This window comes from Notolepis coatsorum (genome assembly GCF_963971535.1).
Source record: "Notolepis coatsorum genome assembly, chromosome: 8".
In the NCBI taxonomy this organism is placed as follows: domain Eukaryota; kingdom Metazoa; phylum Chordata; class Actinopteri; order Aulopiformes; family Paralepididae; genus Notolepis; species Notolepis coatsorum.
The window spans coordinates 26,807,658-26,826,333 of record NC_140172.1 but is presented as its reverse complement, the minus strand read 5'-3'; the positions used below and the strand labels follow the sequence as shown (position 1 = coordinate 26,826,333).

Sequence of the window (18,676 nt, the reverse complement as noted above, 5' to 3'; positions counted from 1 at the left end):
GGCTTATTTTCACATTGTCTGTACATGTAACATTTTCGTGCCAGCATATTGGCCTGTGCGTACAGTTTGCAGCTGTTGATGCTGCGCTGCACATCAACATCCTCACACATGTCATCAGTGATATTAATTTGTGACCCAAATATCGCACACTCTTCACCACCAGGACACCAGAATCCCCTGTAGTGCCACTATCCCCGCCAATTTGGGTAATACTTGTTATGATGTGATTGTACACCAATATCTACAGTTGTGGCACATTTCACGTACCATTTCACAGCTACATTGACATTTTTTAGATGGACTGAAAGACAGACATAGACTGATTGACACAACAACCTATAGTAGCACGGTTCTCTATACATGCTAGAGTATTTGAACCCAGTTATATCCAACATTTGACATGTTCAGCCATTCACACTAATGTTAAAGGGAAACATAGGGAATGCCACCCGCCTTAAGAATTCACAATCACATATGTTCTTCCTGTGCCTCAGGACAACTTGTGAACACGCACCACTCTCTCCTAAAGCTAGACATCAGAGAGAGGCAAACCTACAATAGGTCATGTCACTGGGATGTAAAGTCTGGGGCTGCTCAAGAGACAACGAATGTGGACAAATCTGCACGACATCATAGCAGCATGGGGGAGGGGGGAGGGGAGGTACAGGTACATGGGGATAGTAGAAGACATGATACAGGTCATAAAATTATAGTACAGTGGGGAAGTAAAAAAAAAATTTAATTAAAATAGGCAGTGTAAACAATATAACAATATAATTAACTCTGAGTATGTGCATATGAGCAAGTCGGCAGTGTAAATAAGTTACAATAGACGCTATAATCTAAATATATGCAATGATTAAGTAAGTACAATACATAGGTGCAGTATGCATAAGGTACGTATGGCGTGATATACTTATACATTATGCGTTGTCCGTATTGGTTGTTGTTTAGGTGGGAGTCAGACACTCAGTGATAGTAGTTCCTAGTAGTTGAATGTCTGGCAGCGGTCCCTGCCCATTGTTGTGGAGCCTGATGGCCGCTGGTATGAAGGACTGGCCGAGGCAGTTAGTTGAGTGTTGGGGGGGGGGGGGGTATGAGTCTGTGACTGAACGTGCTTCTCATCTTGACTAGCTCATCGTAAAGGGGGTGGGAGGGATTCTCCAGGATAGGATGACTCCACCACCTCCACCTCATCCCCTCGGATGGTGATGGGAATCCCGGAGGGAGGCCTCTTCTTGCCCCTCCGGAAGTCCACCACCAGCTCCTTGGTTTTACTGGTGTTGAGTTGGAGGTGGTTGCTGTCGCTCCACCCCACAAAGCTCTCCACCAGGGCTCTATACTCCTCCTCATTGTCGTCGGTGATATAGCTTACAATGGAGGAGTCGTCAGAGAACTTCTGCAGGTGGCACCCGCTCGAGTTGTGGCAGAAGTCGGAGGTGTAGAGGGTGAAAAGGAAGGGTGACAGCACAGTTCTGTCCTGTAGTCTGACGTACTGCAGCCTTTGGTTTGACAGGCTCAAAGATATCAGTTATTAGTATTTGGTATTTATAAAACAAATTTTACATTGTTGTTGGCTGACACTGATAAATGTATGGACAAAGTTTAATGATTGGACAGCTACTGTTTATCATAGAAAAGAAACCTCTATAGGCCTTATTCATTGGTCAATGATCATGGTGGTCATATTTATTGGATTGGATTGTTTTATCGACCATTTGTGTATCTAAGTGCAATCAAGTTTGCTGTTGGAAAAATAACGGTTTAAGAAAAAGAAAAAAAGAAATATAGTTTCATGACTATAAGACAAAGGGTGTGGTAGGTACACCATTTGAACCCTTTCACTACCACACTACCAAAGGGTTCACCCTTTCACTGCAGCAATACAGAAGGTTAACCCTTTCACTGCCACACGACAAAGGGTTAACCCTTTCACTACCACACTACAGAAGGTTAACCCTTTATGTTGTGAAGGGCCAGATTAAACCGAATATATATATTCATTATATATATATATTTAATTGTATTTGTATATTCTCTAATATTCCTTGATGTCCCTTGTATGTTCCTTGTACAATATGCATTGAATATCCATTCTAGCCTACTGAACATCCCATAATAGTCTCCATTCTACTATTGGTCGAGACCTTGGTGCCAGGCTGCCATACCCCCCAGACCCAGTTCAAACGTACCGCTCAACATGTACGAACAAGTCCTAGTTCCGCGTAGGAATCTGGCTACCGCACCACTAATGGGACTATTTGTTCATAGTGCGTATATATACTGCGCTACTAAAGTAGGACTTCCTTTTCAGTCCAGCTTCTTACCCTCCAATAGAGTGACAGACGTAAAGCCTCCCCGCGACGCCACGTGTGGGAGTAAGGCCAAGTTCGGCCTACCATCGGTATTGAGACATCATGTATATTAATATTTGAATAGTCATATTTGGCACTATATCGTCGAGTTGGACGTAGTCTATTAAGCTAATAATAGTCTGTTAATATATAGTGCTTCGTGCGGTGAGAATACTACCGTAGTCAGCACCCCATCGTTTCGGGCAGAAAACTGGTTGCTTATCCAGGATGATCGACCCCATGTGAGATTGCACCCGAGGAGCCCCAGAGCCGACGAGCGAGTGGACCTGTATACCGGATTATTCTACCGACGACAGCCCGCCTTCCCAGGCACGGATTATGCTTTGTATACGTTGATTATTCCATGGATAAAGACCCCCGACACTGCCGTGTGTTGGAACCCCCCCCCCTGGAGAGGACGCAAGGTGAGGAGACGCTCTGCAAGACGAGGTCGCTTCACGTCTCTCCTCCGTGGACCGGAGGACGCCGGCCCACAAAGAGTCCATCTGCTTTCATCTGCGGTCCAAGGATCGCCGGCGCATTGAACGGCACTACAGTGGGTTCACCTGGGATACCCTTGGCCGGATGAGGCAGCCGGACTCTACCCCCCCCCCCCTTCCTACTCCTGTCGGCTTACAAGCGACCGGATTAACCCCCCCTAGTGTATCCAGTCTATAATCATTAAAGTATCATTGCTGTTATTCCTTAACTATTCCAGGTCGTATATGTACCACCTGCGCCTTCAGAGATTGGACATTCTCTATTGATATACCGACGAATACTCTTGCCATAAAAGTGCATACTAATTCCCATTCATAAATGTGATTGATTTGATTAAGTGCTTGCTCTACACACCATCGCTGTGTAGAAATAAAGACCTATTTCTAATTCGTACATTTGTGTTGGATCCGTTTCATCTACGTGACAGTGTTCATCATAATATATTTATGCCGAGTACTGGGTGGCCGAATATTAAGTACAAAGGTAGTGGTAGTAAGTATCATATCTAGTAATACAGTCAGGGAATTGTACCCCTCAGTTACAATTGGTCCTTCGAACCGGATGGTAATTAGTGTAATATTAATATAGTGTTATTAATATTGAAATGGCCTGTGATGAACACTCCACGAAACGATCCTCCTAACCAACGCCCGCAGCGCGAACGACGGCTCCCTCAGTACTTAGAGGCTTACGCTGTCAGTCAACAACCTAGTCTTCTACTAACAGTAAACGCGGTAAAACTAGAAAGTAAAAGTATGTCTAACCCCAACGCCCAGACTACCCCGACCATAGAGGCCCCTACGGGTTCTAATGTAACTGACCAAGTTCACGGTGGGGACCAGTGGGAACCAGACATGACTTCACACCCCGCCAGTACTGAAGAAGTAGTCCCCGATGAATCCCGGGAGGAATACAACGCTACCGAGAGAGAACTCGGCACGGAAGAAGACGGGGAGAGCACCGTGGAGATAGAGCTCCAAGGCTCCGCAAGGAGTACCCCGAGGGAAGGCTCCCCTATACAACCGCCTTCTCCCAGCGAGGCAGAGAGGACCCTACAGCAGGCCTTCCTCATCAGCCTGAACGCCGCTGCTGAACGCGACCGACTGCAGATCCAGCAGCGGAGCGAAGAAGAGCATATACGTCTAGAAATAAGACGCATTCAGAGGGAAGAGAATGTGGCCCGAGACCGAGCAGACAGCCAGCGAGCAGCTGCTGGTGCTCTACGGGACGCAGAGCGCGACAGACAGCAAGCGCAACTAATAGAACAGCTGATCAGACGGACAACACCCTCTCCCTCCGCCAGAGGCTCCAGGAACTCGTCTAGACACACCTCCAGGGCGGCATCCCCTAGCCGAGTAAACAACCCTGAACTTGACCAACAGACGAGGTCTATACCCCCCACAGACCACCTCCCCCCACCGGTCCAAGCGAGACCTAGCAACCGGGAAGGAGCAGCATATCCTGTGGAGAGGCTAAACCAGAGACTACAAGCACTGGATGACCTAACTGAAGACGAAGAGGAAGAGGAGGAGAACCACGCCCGACGACAGCACAGTACTCTACCGGACCAGGAGGTCCGGTACAGCCCAGGCTATACTCCCGCGGAGCTGCGCTACAGACCCCCGACTCTATACACGGGTGAGCACGACGCACGACCCGCACCGAGGAACAGCACCTGGACAAGCGGGCCATGGTACACTGCCGGTACCAGCCCATACCAAGGAGCGGGAGGAGACTCGCCTAGGAGGCCTCTCCCCCAACGCTCGCCGATGTATCCACAGTCAGCGTCATACATTGGCACGCCTATGGTACCCGACTTCACCCAAGAGAACCGGGCCCAGTATACAGAACTCCGCATGTGTCTGGAGACCATGTTGGTGGATGTATTGGATGAACGCCATAAATACGCCATCCTACTGAAGCACTTAAAGGTACCCCGCGCACATAATATAGCGCTCGCCTACGCGACTTCCACCACCCCATACACAGCAGCGCTGGTAGCATTGGACCAGAGGTATGGGCGCATATGGGATTACGTGATCCAGGAGATCCGACACATCGACCGCTTACCCCCAGCAATAGACAATCGAGCACTGGACGACCTGTCCATCAGAGTGCAGTCCCTGGTAGGGATGTTGGGAGCGCAGAGAGAGAAGGGGAGGCATGAACTTTACGCCAACTCAAATGTGGAAAGGATCTTGGAGAAGCTGCCGCCCGCTCGACAGGAGCGTTTTAGGCGGCAGAGAGACCACCGAGACCCGAATGGCCCCGAACCGAACCTCCTCGATCTAGCAGACTTCCTGGCGAGAGAAGTCAGCAGCCTACGGCTAGATACATTCGGACGGAGCACCCCTGGCTCCAGAGAAGGAACCAGACGACTAAATGATGGAAGAAGATCGGTGACTGTGATGCACCAATCGGAGTCAGTACCGAGCAGCAGGAGCCACAGTACCCCCTCCAGAACGGAGAAGTGGAAGATAGTGTGCCCCTACTGTGAGAAAGAACACTGGCTAGCGCAATGTGACTCCTTCCCCAAGCTGAACGCGGAGGAAGCAAGTCAATGGATAAAGTCCAACAAGCGCTGTTTTCGCTGTGCGCGCTCACACATGGCAGCCGAATGCCGCTTAAAGAAAAGGTGCACCAAGTGCGATGGAGCCCATCTGGACATACTTCACGACAGTAACAGACGGCGCCCTTCACCCGCACCATCCAGCAGCAAAGCGAGCGTCATGTACATCGATCCCGCCAGCAGCAGTGGAGCCCGAGTACTCCTAAAAATAGTGCGTGTGACACTAAGCTACCAGAATAAAGTCCTGGACACTTACGCCGTCCTCGATGACGGGTCAGAGAAGACCCTTCTGCTCGCCTCCGCTGCGGCCCAGCTAGGGCTGCGGGGAAGCGAAACCCAAATGACAATTCGGACAATAAGACAAGATTTGAAGACGATAAAGGGCGAGAATGTCTCATTCTCTATCGCAGCAAGCGGCCAGCCTGAGCGACGGTACCAGATTACAGACGCTTTCACCAGCCAAGAAATAGGACTGTCGCGGTACACATACCCCGTCGCCAAGCTGATGGAGAAATATGCACATCTGCGCAGGTTACCGATCCCGCTCATAGACAATGCTATGCCGACCCTGTTGATAGGCTCCGACCATGCAGACCTCATTGTCCCGATAGACCGGGTTCATACCGGACCCCGAGGCTGTCCTGCAGCAGTCGAGACCCGTTTGGGATGGACTCTCCAAGGCCCGCTCGCCAAATCTCTCAACCGAAGTACAGCCACTAGATGTCTCCACTCCCGAGTCACGGAGGGAGAAACCGCACTCCTGCAACACGTAGAGCGGCTATGGACCTTGGAACAAATGCCCTTTAAGAACGGAAAGAAAGACATTCGCTCTAAAGATGACATTTACGCCATTCACCTCCTCGAGACAGGGACCAAGAGAGTCCCGGTCAACGGCGTGTTGAGATACGCCACGCCACTCCTGCGGCGAGAAGGAATGCCTACTTTCCACGCCAAGACAGACGCCACAGAACGGTACCTGCTGAACACGGAGCGGCGCTTAGCCAAGAACCCCGCCCAAGAGAGTGTATACCGCGCTGAGATTGAGAAGCTCATCACAGCGGGACACGTCACAAAGATGGACATTAAAGAGGCTGACCAGACCACTGAATCGTGGTACGTGCCTCACCACAAGGTCCATCACAACGGTAAAGACCGCATAGTATTTAACTGCAGCTACCAGATCGGATCCCAAAATCTGAATAAAGAGTTACTGCCCGGTCCCACACTCGGCCCCTCCCTACTCGGCGTTCTACTCCGCTTCCGCCAGGAAAAGGTGGCCATCAGCGGGGACATTAAAGGAATGTTCCTGCAGGTGAGATTAGTAGAGGAGGACAAGCCCCTGTTACGGTTCCTATGGAGAGAGAAGCCAGGAGATGAGCACCCAGCCATCTACCAATGGGAAGTCCTCCCCTTCGGAACGACGTGCAGCCCCTGCTGTGCTACCTTTGCACTACAGAAACATGTAGCAGAGGACCCAGCAGCGGACGAAGAGGTCCGACACAGCGTAAAGAACAGCTTCTACGTAGACAACTGTCTACAAAGCCTTTCAACCCAGGAAGAAGCCGAGGCTCTCCTGATTAAACTCCGCGCCTCATTGATCAAAGGCGGCTTTGATCTCAGGCAGTGGGCCAGCAGCGATCCGCAAGTACTGCGCAGCCTCTCCTCCGAGGACAAGGCAGCCAGCAGCGAGACCTGGATGGCTACAATCCCGGGAGAAGCCCAGGAGATGACCCTGGGATTGGTGTGGCGATTCAAAACAGATTCGCTTCACTACAGACACAAGCCCCTGACTACGGAGCAGGGAAGGCCGGCGGCGGCGCCGACCACCAGACGGAGTGTGTACACAACACTCGCCCGACAATATGACCCGCTAGGATGTATTCTACCGTACACCACCAGGGCAAAAATGATTGTACGAGCATTGTGGGACAAGGACCAGGGCTGGGACGACCCCATTCCCGCACACCTTGCATCCACCTGGAGAGAGTGGGAGATGGAGCTCCACTCACTCCCATGTAAAATGGACTTACACGTCTTCAGTGACGCCTCAGAGGTCGCATACGGATCAGTAGCCTACTTGCGGGCCCAAGAAAAGGGGGGAGAGATCTACACAGCATTTGTCCTCGCCCGCTCGAGAATAGCCCCACGCAAGCAACAATCTATCCCACGTCTAGAGCTCTGCGCAGCCCTAGCCGGAGCGCACCTAGCCACGCTCATCCAACGTGAGCTCACCATACCGGTGTCTAGAACAATCCTGTGGTCAGATTCCACGACAGTACTCGCCTGGATCCAATCGGACTCATGCAAGTACAAAGTCTTCGTGGGAGTCAGAGTCACCGAGATTCAAGACTTAACCGAAGAGTTAACCGGAGAAACAGAGTGGCGCTACGTTGATACAAAACAGAACCCAGCTGACGTCATCACCCGGGGGATGCCCCTAGATGACCTCACCCGTCACAATGCTTACAGTGACGGCCCCGCATTCCTAAGACTCCCGGAAGGACAGTGGCCCATGCCTATCCCGAGGAAAGCCAGTCAGGAGGAGGCTGAGAATAAGAAGCCTGTGTTCTGTGGATTGAGCACTGTTATCTACCCAGTTACCCCCAACACACTCCTGATGGGGCGGCTAGATCCTGCATTACCCCAGACAATGTACCGGCCTGAAGAAGCGAACGGCCGACGAATGTGGAGGTACAGCCAAGTATTAGCCGACAAGTTTTGGAGCAGTTTCCTACTGCACTACCTACCGTCTCTACAGACCCGCCAGAAGTGGGTAAAGGAGAGAGACAATTTGACAGAAGGAACAGTCGTCATGATTATTGATCAATCACTGCCCAGAGCTATGTGGCCGGCCGGCCGCGTAAGCAAAGTGATCACCGGTGCCGACGGCAAGGTCCGAGCAGCTGAAGTGCTTGTCCAGGGTCGCACTTACACCCGTCCCGTGGCGAGGCTCATAGAACTGCCCCGACTCCCAGACACAATCGATGATGACCATGACCATATAACCCTATGACTTTGTGAAGTTGACTGACCCCTACAGCAAACCCTTATGTGTAAATAGACAACGCGATTAATCTGTCTCTGCTTAACTGATTAGGTCTGGGACCAATCAGGGGGTGGCTGTTGTGAAGGGCCAGATTAAACCGAATATATATATTCATTATATATATATATTTAATTGTATTTGTATATTCTCTAATATTCCTTGATGTCCCTTGTATGTTCCTTGTACAATATGCATTGAATATCCATTCTAGCCTACTGAACATCCCATAATAGTCTCCATTCTACTATTGGTCGAGACCTTGGTGCCAGGCTGCCATACCCCCCAGACCCAGTTCAAACGTACCGCTCAACATGTACGAACAAGTCCTAGTTCCGCGTAGGAATCTGGCTACCGCACCACTAATGGGACTATTTGTTCATAGTGCGTATATATACTGCGCTACTAAAGTAGGACTTCCTTTTCAGTCCAGCTTCTTACCCTCCAATAGAGTGACAGACGTAAAGCCTCCCCGCGACGCCACGTGTGGGAGTAAGGCCAAGTTCGGCCTACCATCGGTATTGAGACATCGTGTATATTAATATTTGAATAGTCATATTTGGCACTATATCGTCGAGTTGGACGTAGTCTATTAAGCTAATAATAGTCTGTTAATATATAGTGCTTCGTGCGGTGAGAATACTACCGTAGTCAGCACCCCATCGTTTCGGGCAGAAAACTGGTTGCTTATCCAGGATGATCGACCCCATGTGAGATTGCACCCGAGGAGCCCCAGAGCCGACGAGCGAGTGGACCTGTATACCGGATTATTCTACCGACGACAGCCCGCCTTCCCAGGCACGGATTATGCTTTGTATACGTTGATTATTCCATGGATAAAGACCCCCGACACTGCCGTGTGTTGGAACCCCCCCCCCCTGGAGAGGACGCAAGGTGAGGAGACACTCTGCAAGACGAGGTCGCTTCACGTCTCTCCTCCGTGGACCGGAGGACGCCAGCCCACAAAGAGTCCATCTGCTTTCATCTGCGGTCCAAGGATCGCCGGCGCATTGAACGGCACTACAGTGGGTTCACCTGGGATACCCTTGGCCGGATGAGGCAGCCGGACTCTACCCCCCCCCCCCTTCCTACTCCTGTCGGCTTACAAGCGACCGGATTAACCCCCCCTAGTGTATCCAGTCTATAATCATTAAAGTATCATTGCTGTTATTCCTTAACTATTCCAGGTCGTATATGTACCACCTGCGCCTTCAGAGATTGGACATTCTCTATTGATATACCGACGAATACTCTTGCCATAAAAGTGCATACTAATTCCCATTCATAAATGTGATTGATTTGATTAAGTGCTTGCTCTACACACCATCGCTGTGTAGAAATAAAGACCTATTTCTAATTCGTACATTTGTGTTGGATCCGTTTCATCTACGTGACAGTGTTCATCATAATATATTTATGCCGAGTACTGGGTGGCCGAATATTAAGTACAAAGGTAGTGGTAGTAAGTATCATATCTAGTAATACAGTCAGGGAATTGTACCCCTCAGTTACACTTTCACTACCACAGTACAGACGGTTATTAAGATGTAAATGATCTGGCCAGTTGGGGTCATATCTGATATAAAAACCAGGGCCCTCATTCATCAACGTGTCTTACGCACGGATTTGTGCTTAACCTGTGCGTACGATCATTTCTAAGCAAAGAGTGGGATTCATCAATTTCAACTTGAACTTGACTCCGTGCTTACGTGTACGCACAGGTCGGAGCACACTTAGCTGACGCCCAGTGGTAGAATATCGTTACTACGCATAAGCGCTCCTCAGTTCTGCATTAGTTTCAAGGCGGAAATAAAGACACTGGCGCGTGTTCTGTATGACCCCCGTAATCCATTATAGTTCATTGTAAAATAGCAACAGTAGTGTAATTATGGTCAAAACCCTATAAATAGCATTTGGAATAATAGATCTTTCTCTCAGAATGAATGCAGCATGGTTTATATAGCGGTATCGCAATATACGGGGTGTACTGGGTGTACTGGCTCCGCGTAGCTCAACTCGTTATTATTTTGCGCACAGACCGCAGAAACACGGGAACGTTTTGATTATATTTAAAAGGCTTTACGTTAAACGAAACAAGTGGAATTTCGAAGCTGTAAGCAGAATACAAGTCATATGAACACCCACGATATAGTGTTCTTCCCCCTTCCTACTGTATAAGAAAGAATAACAAAACGTATTGCAATGACACCAGGGTGTATGTGTATTACAAAACCCTTGCAATAATGTGTCTTAAATGAATGAAAAGCATACATGCTCTGGACACAGAGCATATCGTGTGGGTGATATGACTTGTATTATGCTTACAGTATTCCACGTATTTAGTTTTACAATGTCAAAGCCTTTTAATGTAAATCAAAACGTTCCCGTATTTCTGCAATCTATGTGCAAAATAATAACGAGTTGAGTTCTAACAAAGAACATATTACATGCTGGTATGCTGATAGAGTAAACTATTATATGAATATGATATGATAAGGTATACACTGGTCCGTCGCATACACTGGTATGCGCAAGTTACTGTTGCATAATGTAGGCTATGGCTGCTATTATATGTAATTCATATAGGCTACCTAATAGTATATGATTTTTAGAGGCATCTATTTTGTTGTCGGTAATACCGACAACAAAATAGATGCCTCTAAAAATCATATAGCCAATCGAACACAACTAATAAAGGCATTCATATTACAGCACGGTTATAATGACACACAACCAACGCCAAACAGTGGTCAACGAACGGTCTTTATTAGTATTTTGAGCTGGCAATGGACCTGTCTCAAAACCCTGCCCTCTTTTCTTGATCCTCCAATCACAGCTCTCGCTTACCTCTGACTTCCTGGTCTTAGGGAGCCGTTGATATCTGACATCACCGTTTACAAGTCCGCCTTTTATTTATCCCATAACACGCGTTGTGTCTTCTTGGTTCGACAGCAGTGAACAATCTCCGTGAAGTTTCTCAGGGTTCCGCTCGGGTCAGTCCATTATTTCACATCCCATGGGGGGTGTTTCCTCACTTTCATGACCATATATGGATAATCATGCACGAGCATTGACGGTAGAACAAAGTGGTATTCATCAACACGGAGGAGCATAGGACCTATGTACGCACGGTTGATGAATCCCAATATTTCTGTGCGTACACTCATTCTAAATTCTGTGCTTACGTGTGGAAATAGAACATCTTCTACGTCCACGTTGATGAATGAGGGCCCAGGGATCCCTGATCCAGCAGGGCCTGTGTAATTTGACATCAGTGATCATCAGGGGAAAAGTGCAGAGCGGAGCCTTCGGGCCATATCAGTGCATCAGGACAAAGCACTATTTCAGAAATGTCAGCGCTCAGTAATGGGCTCCTACTTCATGACACCCTCGCAGTGGTGGAAGAAATATATACCCACATAAAATAGTACTCTGGTAAAAGTAACTCCTCCATTCAAAATTCTACTTAGGTAAAAGTAGAGATGTATTTGGTATTGAATGTACTTAAGTATCAAAAGTAAAAGTATGCATTCTATATGATGTGTGTGTGTCTGTATTCCAGTGAACCATTGACCTCTAAAGGTTATGTTAAAGTGGTATGTAGTCAGTTATGCTGCTCTAATTACGTCCTCTTGAAGGTGTCAGGCTTCAAATTAGAAAGTAACGAGAAATGATCTTTCTCTTGAAATTCTATGCAAAATCCTTTTCTTACATTTACATTTTCTTCAAAGTAACTAAATGGTAAATGGCTAGTAACTGATGGATTCAGATAAGTGTATTGGAGTAAAAAGTACAGTTCACTAGAATGAAAAAAAAGTAAATTACCTCAAACTTGTATTTAAGTACAGTACTTAGTGGGTGGTACTTTTTACCACCCACTGCAGTTACAGTATGGATAGAGTTATGTGGATTTTGGATATATGCATACTTCAAATACAGCTTCTGAAATGCATACCGAGTTTTGTGTTGATTCTGCAAACCCACTTAGTTGTAAGCTATCATGTGCTAGTGTCAACAACTTGAAGCAGTTGACCAGACTTTATTTAGGCTATATGTCACCGAACCCTGTGTCTAAGAAAATGGAGTCAACCAGATATATAAATGTTTGGAATTTGTTGGCTTCCCATTGGTGCATTAGAGATATGTTAAACAACACCATTTTATAACTGGTTAAACTATCATGGAATTATGGCAAACTAGGCCATGGCTATCTCACATGCCGATTAGGTTGGAAATAGGCTGTACAAAGTTTGATGCTGGTATATCAAAACATTGACAAAGCATATTATTCTATTCAAACCCATAATAGTATAAAACCAGTAGCGAAACGAATGGACTTTCGACTCATTAGGCGTGAACCTGTAAGGTATTTCATCCAAATTGTGAAATAATTCTCACTTATAAATAGTCAAATAATCGAGTCGGGCTTTCACCCAATTGACTCGTATATCTGACTATTCAATATCCAAATTGTCATGGTCAATCATATCCAATAATGAAAGGTAGAACATCTTTCAATGGTTTTATTCCAAGAAGTGAATCAGCATAAATTACAGACAGGTATACAATATGTTGAAAGAGCAGAAAGTAACAAGTGATTTATATCTCGTCCATTAGCCAATGGAAATGCATCTTCAGAAATAGGATCAGAGAAACAAGACTGACACAAAACCAAATAGGGAACAGGTATTGGTCAGCTAGGTAGGATTGGATTACAACTGAGCTCAACATTATTAGAACACAGACTCTCTGGTGCCTGTTGTATAGGTCACCAGGAATGTATGACATGTTACATAGGCACACACATAATTTATAGTGTCATATATTCAATTCACATAGAATCAGTTTTAACACAGTAGATAAGTACATTGTAGGCACTGTTTAAGTCATTTAAAATAGATGGAATTTATAGAGAGATAGATATGGTAGAATGTATAGATCCTGTAGATACTTCTATGGATAGTCTTATATTAGCATAAAACCTGCAATATTCTAACAAAACCCCAACCTATAAACGTTGCCGATGCAGCCCCCCCCCCCCCCCGAGAGTGAAATTGGATGGGCGCTGTGGCGTGATGCACGGTACTGCTAATCTGTCCGCTGTGGCGGCTTGACTGATGCCTTACAGCAGCAGACAGTGATGGTAGCATGGCGTGCCCCCTTGTCGTTTTCAGAGTGGAGGAAGTCAACTGGAACAAATGGAACATCAACCTGGGCATCATCCAGGAGGATCCTGGGGAGGACGCCGCCTGGATCCGGGGGACCACCTCGCACAGCTCTCCGGCGACAGGTACAGATGGAGATAGAGACGCATCGTTTATGCTGCACATTGCACATCGTTTGAAATTCAACAGTCAGGGGTCTCATTCCAGCATTCTGTATATTATCCATTTAGGAAAACAAATGGTTGCTTAATATTTCATACGGTATATTAAAAAACAATGATAATGATTATCAACTCTTAAATTAAGTGTCACTATTCTTCAAGCAGGCACCTTATAATAGCTGAAGACTGAAAGATCATTTAAAAGATATATACAAAGAAATACTACCATCCCTATACTACCTACTATACTAAAATGTCTATACTACTAGTGTAGCACCCAAAGTCGACACTGCTAGATGAACAATACCACGTACCCTCCTGCTGATTTGTTCACAATTTGTAAGTCAACATCTCAGTTTGGATATGAGCAGTGTGAGACTTTTCTGTGGCAGTCAGCAAGGCCTATATTGTCATGCTCTGCGTACTGTAGTGTAGACCCTCTACTGCTAACTAAAGTGATCCACTATGAATCTCATGGAAAATCCTCACTGTGTAATGAGTAGAAAATCACAAAGGGCTAGATCCACAAAGAATGGATTGCACGGAGCAAGTTGCACCCTTACTTAAAATTCATTATGAATTGAAAATGGGGGACCCTGATGTAAACAAGACGAAAGTCTTTCTCTGGTCTGCATCCCCTTAACACTTGTGTGTATGAGCCGTACTGTATTGTACCCATTCTGCAATCTGTTAAATAAAGTTTTCATTCATTCATTCATTCATTCATTCATTCATTCATTCATTCATTCATTCATTCATTCATTCATTCATTCAATCCACCTTAACTGACACTTCTTGGTTTGTCCACAGGGAGGGGCTGGAGAGGCTTCTTGGGGGGTGCGAGTCGTCGGTACTCCCAGCCAAGGCATAGACACGGACATCAGATGCACACGGAGCTGAGGCCTCTGTCCACTACTCCCATTACGCCAGTCTAGAGAGGCATCATCAGTGAGGCCAGGGCCGCCCCGGCGCATCAGTGAACTAAGCTCCTGCTCAGGGCCCCTGTGGCCACCATTTTCATTATGATGAATTGAAAATGGGGGACCCTGATGTAAACAAGACGAAAGTCTTTCTCTGGTCTGCTTCTCTTTGGGTGCCCACTTGCCCATGTACCCCTTGTTGACCAAAGTGGCCTTTTTTATTTTTTTTATTATAAAAATGTATAATATTATAAATAAAAAACAATATTTGAATGCCTGTCTGTCTGAGGTGCATGGTTTTCTGTTATGTTGCGTGACGTGTCGCCCTCCCTCTTGGAATGAAATCTCTATAATACATTTTGATAAATCCCAAACTATTCCAAGATATAATCATATAGTATGATGCAGTTTGTTGTAAGATTCCGTGTTACATTCTCTGAATATTGGTCGCTAATGCTATAGTTTGGCTGGTTACGTTACGCTGTAGTTGGTGTTCTAACATTTTGATACATGTGGCCTTTTAAAATGTTAGCACCTGCCCCTCTAAAGGTCTCTGCACGGCGCTGACCTTCAACAGTTTGACTCGAGGTGTTAGAGAGAGACATTCTATCCTGTTCACACTCTCTCTCCTCTTACAGCACCTTGGGCGACGCACTTCACTGCGGCTCATCCAAGCTTACAGTGTTCCCTTTCAGTTCCCCGAAACCCATAAATGGCCGAAGTACAATTTTGACAGACTTTTTTTTAGGGATGTCCCATATTATCGGCCGATATTGGCATTAAATTGTAATATCGGAAATTATCGGTATCGGTTTTCAAAATTATTAGAATTTTTTTTACATTTATTTAACCTTTATTTACCCAGGCAAGCAAGTAAGAACAAATTCTTATTTTATTTATTGTCAAAAGTATGCATAATGTTGTGTTAATTCCACGACAAGAGATATGTAATGTTAATTACCTGAAATTATTCCGGGGGGGGGTTATCGGTATCGGATGATATCGGTATCGGAAATTAAGAGTTTGACAGTATCAGTATATCGGTAAAAAGCCAGTATCGAACATCCCTACTTTCTTTTCTTTCTTTCACCTGTGGACGATAAAAGAGTGTAATTGTGGACGATAACAGGACTCGTTATATGTATTCGTTTTCCCAGGACGTGTCTCGTCTCCTCCCCCAGTTTGTCCCCCCTCTCCTGGGTATAAACAAGGTCCCCTTTCTGTGAACCGGTCTCTTCTCCCGGGTCTCCTAGCTTGTCACCTTGGGGAGAGCCATCAAGCCATTATTCTCGGACTATTCTGTATTTGATACTTTCACTCTGAGTTAATAAATTGTATTAACCGGATCTCCATTGACTGAGTATTGTAAGTTATTATGTAATCCACACTCCACACTCAATTTAGAAAGCTACCTAATCAAAAAATGACATCTCGTCAGCTGGACTCTTCAGCTATAAAGGCTGCAAGATAACATTTTATTCACGGCTGCAGTATCAGGACTTTGTAGAGTGTGTGGACAGCATTGTTTCAATGTTGTGTAAATCACCCAAATGAAATACTGTTGGTACTAAGTAGAATCTGTTGTCATCCACAGTGAAACCGTAGTGGGTGATATGGTGCCCCATAGGCTGCTTAAATACTATATGTAATATGTAATCATAGTCCAAAATGGCTTGTCCACGGTGCCACAGTCATACTCTTCTGTGTTGTAGGGACCGGTGCTCGACAACCAGGGACCATATCGATCAACTCAAACTCAAATCCAAAGCTCTCTAGACTATGCAAGTATAGTTGGAGCGCCATCATTAATCTGCCACTTTTACTGTGAAAAAAGACAAGTACTTTTGTTTCATCTGTGCGATTAAGAAAGGAGTGCTAGAGATGGCACGACAGTGGCTCGGGAGGTAGAGCGGTCGTCTGGTAATCGGAAGGTTTCCACTTAACTTAACTGCTCCTGATGAGCAGGTTGGCACCTTGCATGGTCGCCTCCGCCATCTGTGTGTGAATGAATGAATGTGAATGTGGTGCTATATAAATAAATGCACCATTTACCAGTAGAAAGCTATCCGGCTGCAGGCTAGCCTAGCACAGCACCAGTGAATGTAAGTAGATACGGACCAGCTAGCCTAGCTGTTGGCCAAAAACACCTCTCATTTGCAGCCAAATCGCTTCCTACTGAAGGCACAGAGTGGAAACGGCTCACCCTGGAGGAGATGGTACTGTTGGTGTGTTCCTTGGTAACAGCTCACCCTGGAGGAGATGGTACTGTTGGTGTGTTCCTTGGTAACAGTTCACCCTGGAGGAGATGGTACTGTTGGTGTGTTCCTTGGTAACAGTTCACCCTGGAGGAGATGGTACTGTTGGTGTGTTCCTTGGTAACAGTTCACCCTGGAGGAGATGGTACTGTTGGTGTGTTCCTTGGTAACAGTTCACCCTGGAGGAGATGGTACTGTTGGTGTGTTCCTTGGAAACGGCTCACCCTGGAGGAGATGGTACTGTTGGTGTGTTCCTTGGTAACAGTTCACCCTGGAGGAGATGGTACTGTTGGTGTGTTCCTTGGAAACGGCTCACCCTGGAGGAGATGGTACTGTTGGTGTGTTCCTTGGTAACAGCTCACCCTGGAGGAGATGGTACTGTTGGTGTGTTCCTTGGTAACAGCTCACCCTGGAGGAGATGGTACTGTTGGTGTGTTCCTTGGTAACAGTTCACCCTGGAGGAGATGGTACTGTTGGTGTGTTCCTTGGTAACAGTTCACCCTGGAGGAGATGGTACTGTTGGTGTGTTCCTTGGTAACAGTTCACCCTGGAGGAGATGGTACTGTTGGTGTGTTCCTTGGTAACGGCTCACCCTGGAGGAGATGGTACTGTTGGTGTGTTCCTTGGTAACAGTTCACCCTGGAGGAGATGGTACTGTTGGTGTGTTCCTTGGTAACAGTTCACCCTGGAGGAGATGGTACTGTTGGTGTGTTCCTTGGTAACAGCTCCAGTTGGTAACTGACAACAATTAGTTCCCCCATCACGGCACGATATTATTATGGACTGCATTCCTTGTGAATACATCACGTGCATGTTACACTCTAAACTGGACACTTTCTATGAAATATGGGACCCATATCTGTCTCGTATCGGACCTACACTGTCCGCCACTGTACTCGGTGGGTTTCCCCATTACCCATAGCTTCCCTGTGGACCAATACTGCCCTGTGTTGTTTTGTTAATAATGGTATCGTTGTTGAGGGTATTATAACAACTGTAAAGGTGCAAACGTGTACATGCCCACACACACAACACGCACATACACATACAGAACACATATGCACTCACACACATGAAACATGCACGCATAAAATACACAGACATACTATACAAAACACACATAAAACACACATATATAAAGTACACATACACACACACGCCGCACACATAGTCTATTCTAGTACATCTGTTCTAACACGGGCCGGGAACTGAATCCTCAAGGGCCACTCCAAATGTGCACGAATATGAACGCACGTACCTGAGCCATATTTTATTATTTTACTTTTTCTTGTTTGTTTGTTTGTTTCTTGTCAAGTCTCTATTAAGGTCTTTGTACTGTCTATATTCTTTTAGTTTATTGTTTCCATTGTCACTGTGACTGTTAGTGTTGGTATCGTCGTTGTTGTCATTGTTATTATTATTATTATTATTGTACTGTATTATTCTGTTCTATGTTTGAAAAATAAAATAAAAACATTTACAAAAAAAAATTCAATTAAAAATGTGTTCCCCCATTGCAAAGCAGTGTGAGGTACCGGCTCTTATAAGTACTCACGAAATGTCTCTCAGTGCATGTTTAGAATGAAATGTCGTACAATGATCAATATGATCATGTCAATTGACATTGGGGAATAGATCATAAACATAAACGATCCAATTCCAAGCGGGCACTCTTGTAAATACTTTCTTCTACAACCAAAGTTGAGAT

The 18,676-nt window shown here is 46.1% G+C and overlaps 1 protein-coding gene across 2 annotated transcripts in view; it reads left to right on the top strand.

Annotated features, from left to right (window-relative positions):
• trpv1 (transient receptor potential cation channel, subfamily V, member 1) overlaps positions 1 to 15,091 on the top strand; it is a 49,801-nt gene extending 34,710 nt beyond the window's left edge. For both annotated transcript variants that reach the window (XM_084320682.1, XM_084320681.1), the window contains 2 exons: positions 13,642 to 13,757; positions 14,604 to 15,091. In XM_084320682.1, the coding sequence (XP_084176808.1) occupies positions 13,642 to 13,757; positions 14,604 to 14,728 (241 nt within the window). In that variant the 3' untranslated portion in view covers positions 14,729 to 15,091. The remainder of the gene's footprint in view (positions 1 to 13,641; positions 13,758 to 14,603) is intronic.
• Positions 15,092 to 18,676: the final 3,585 nt, after the last annotated feature.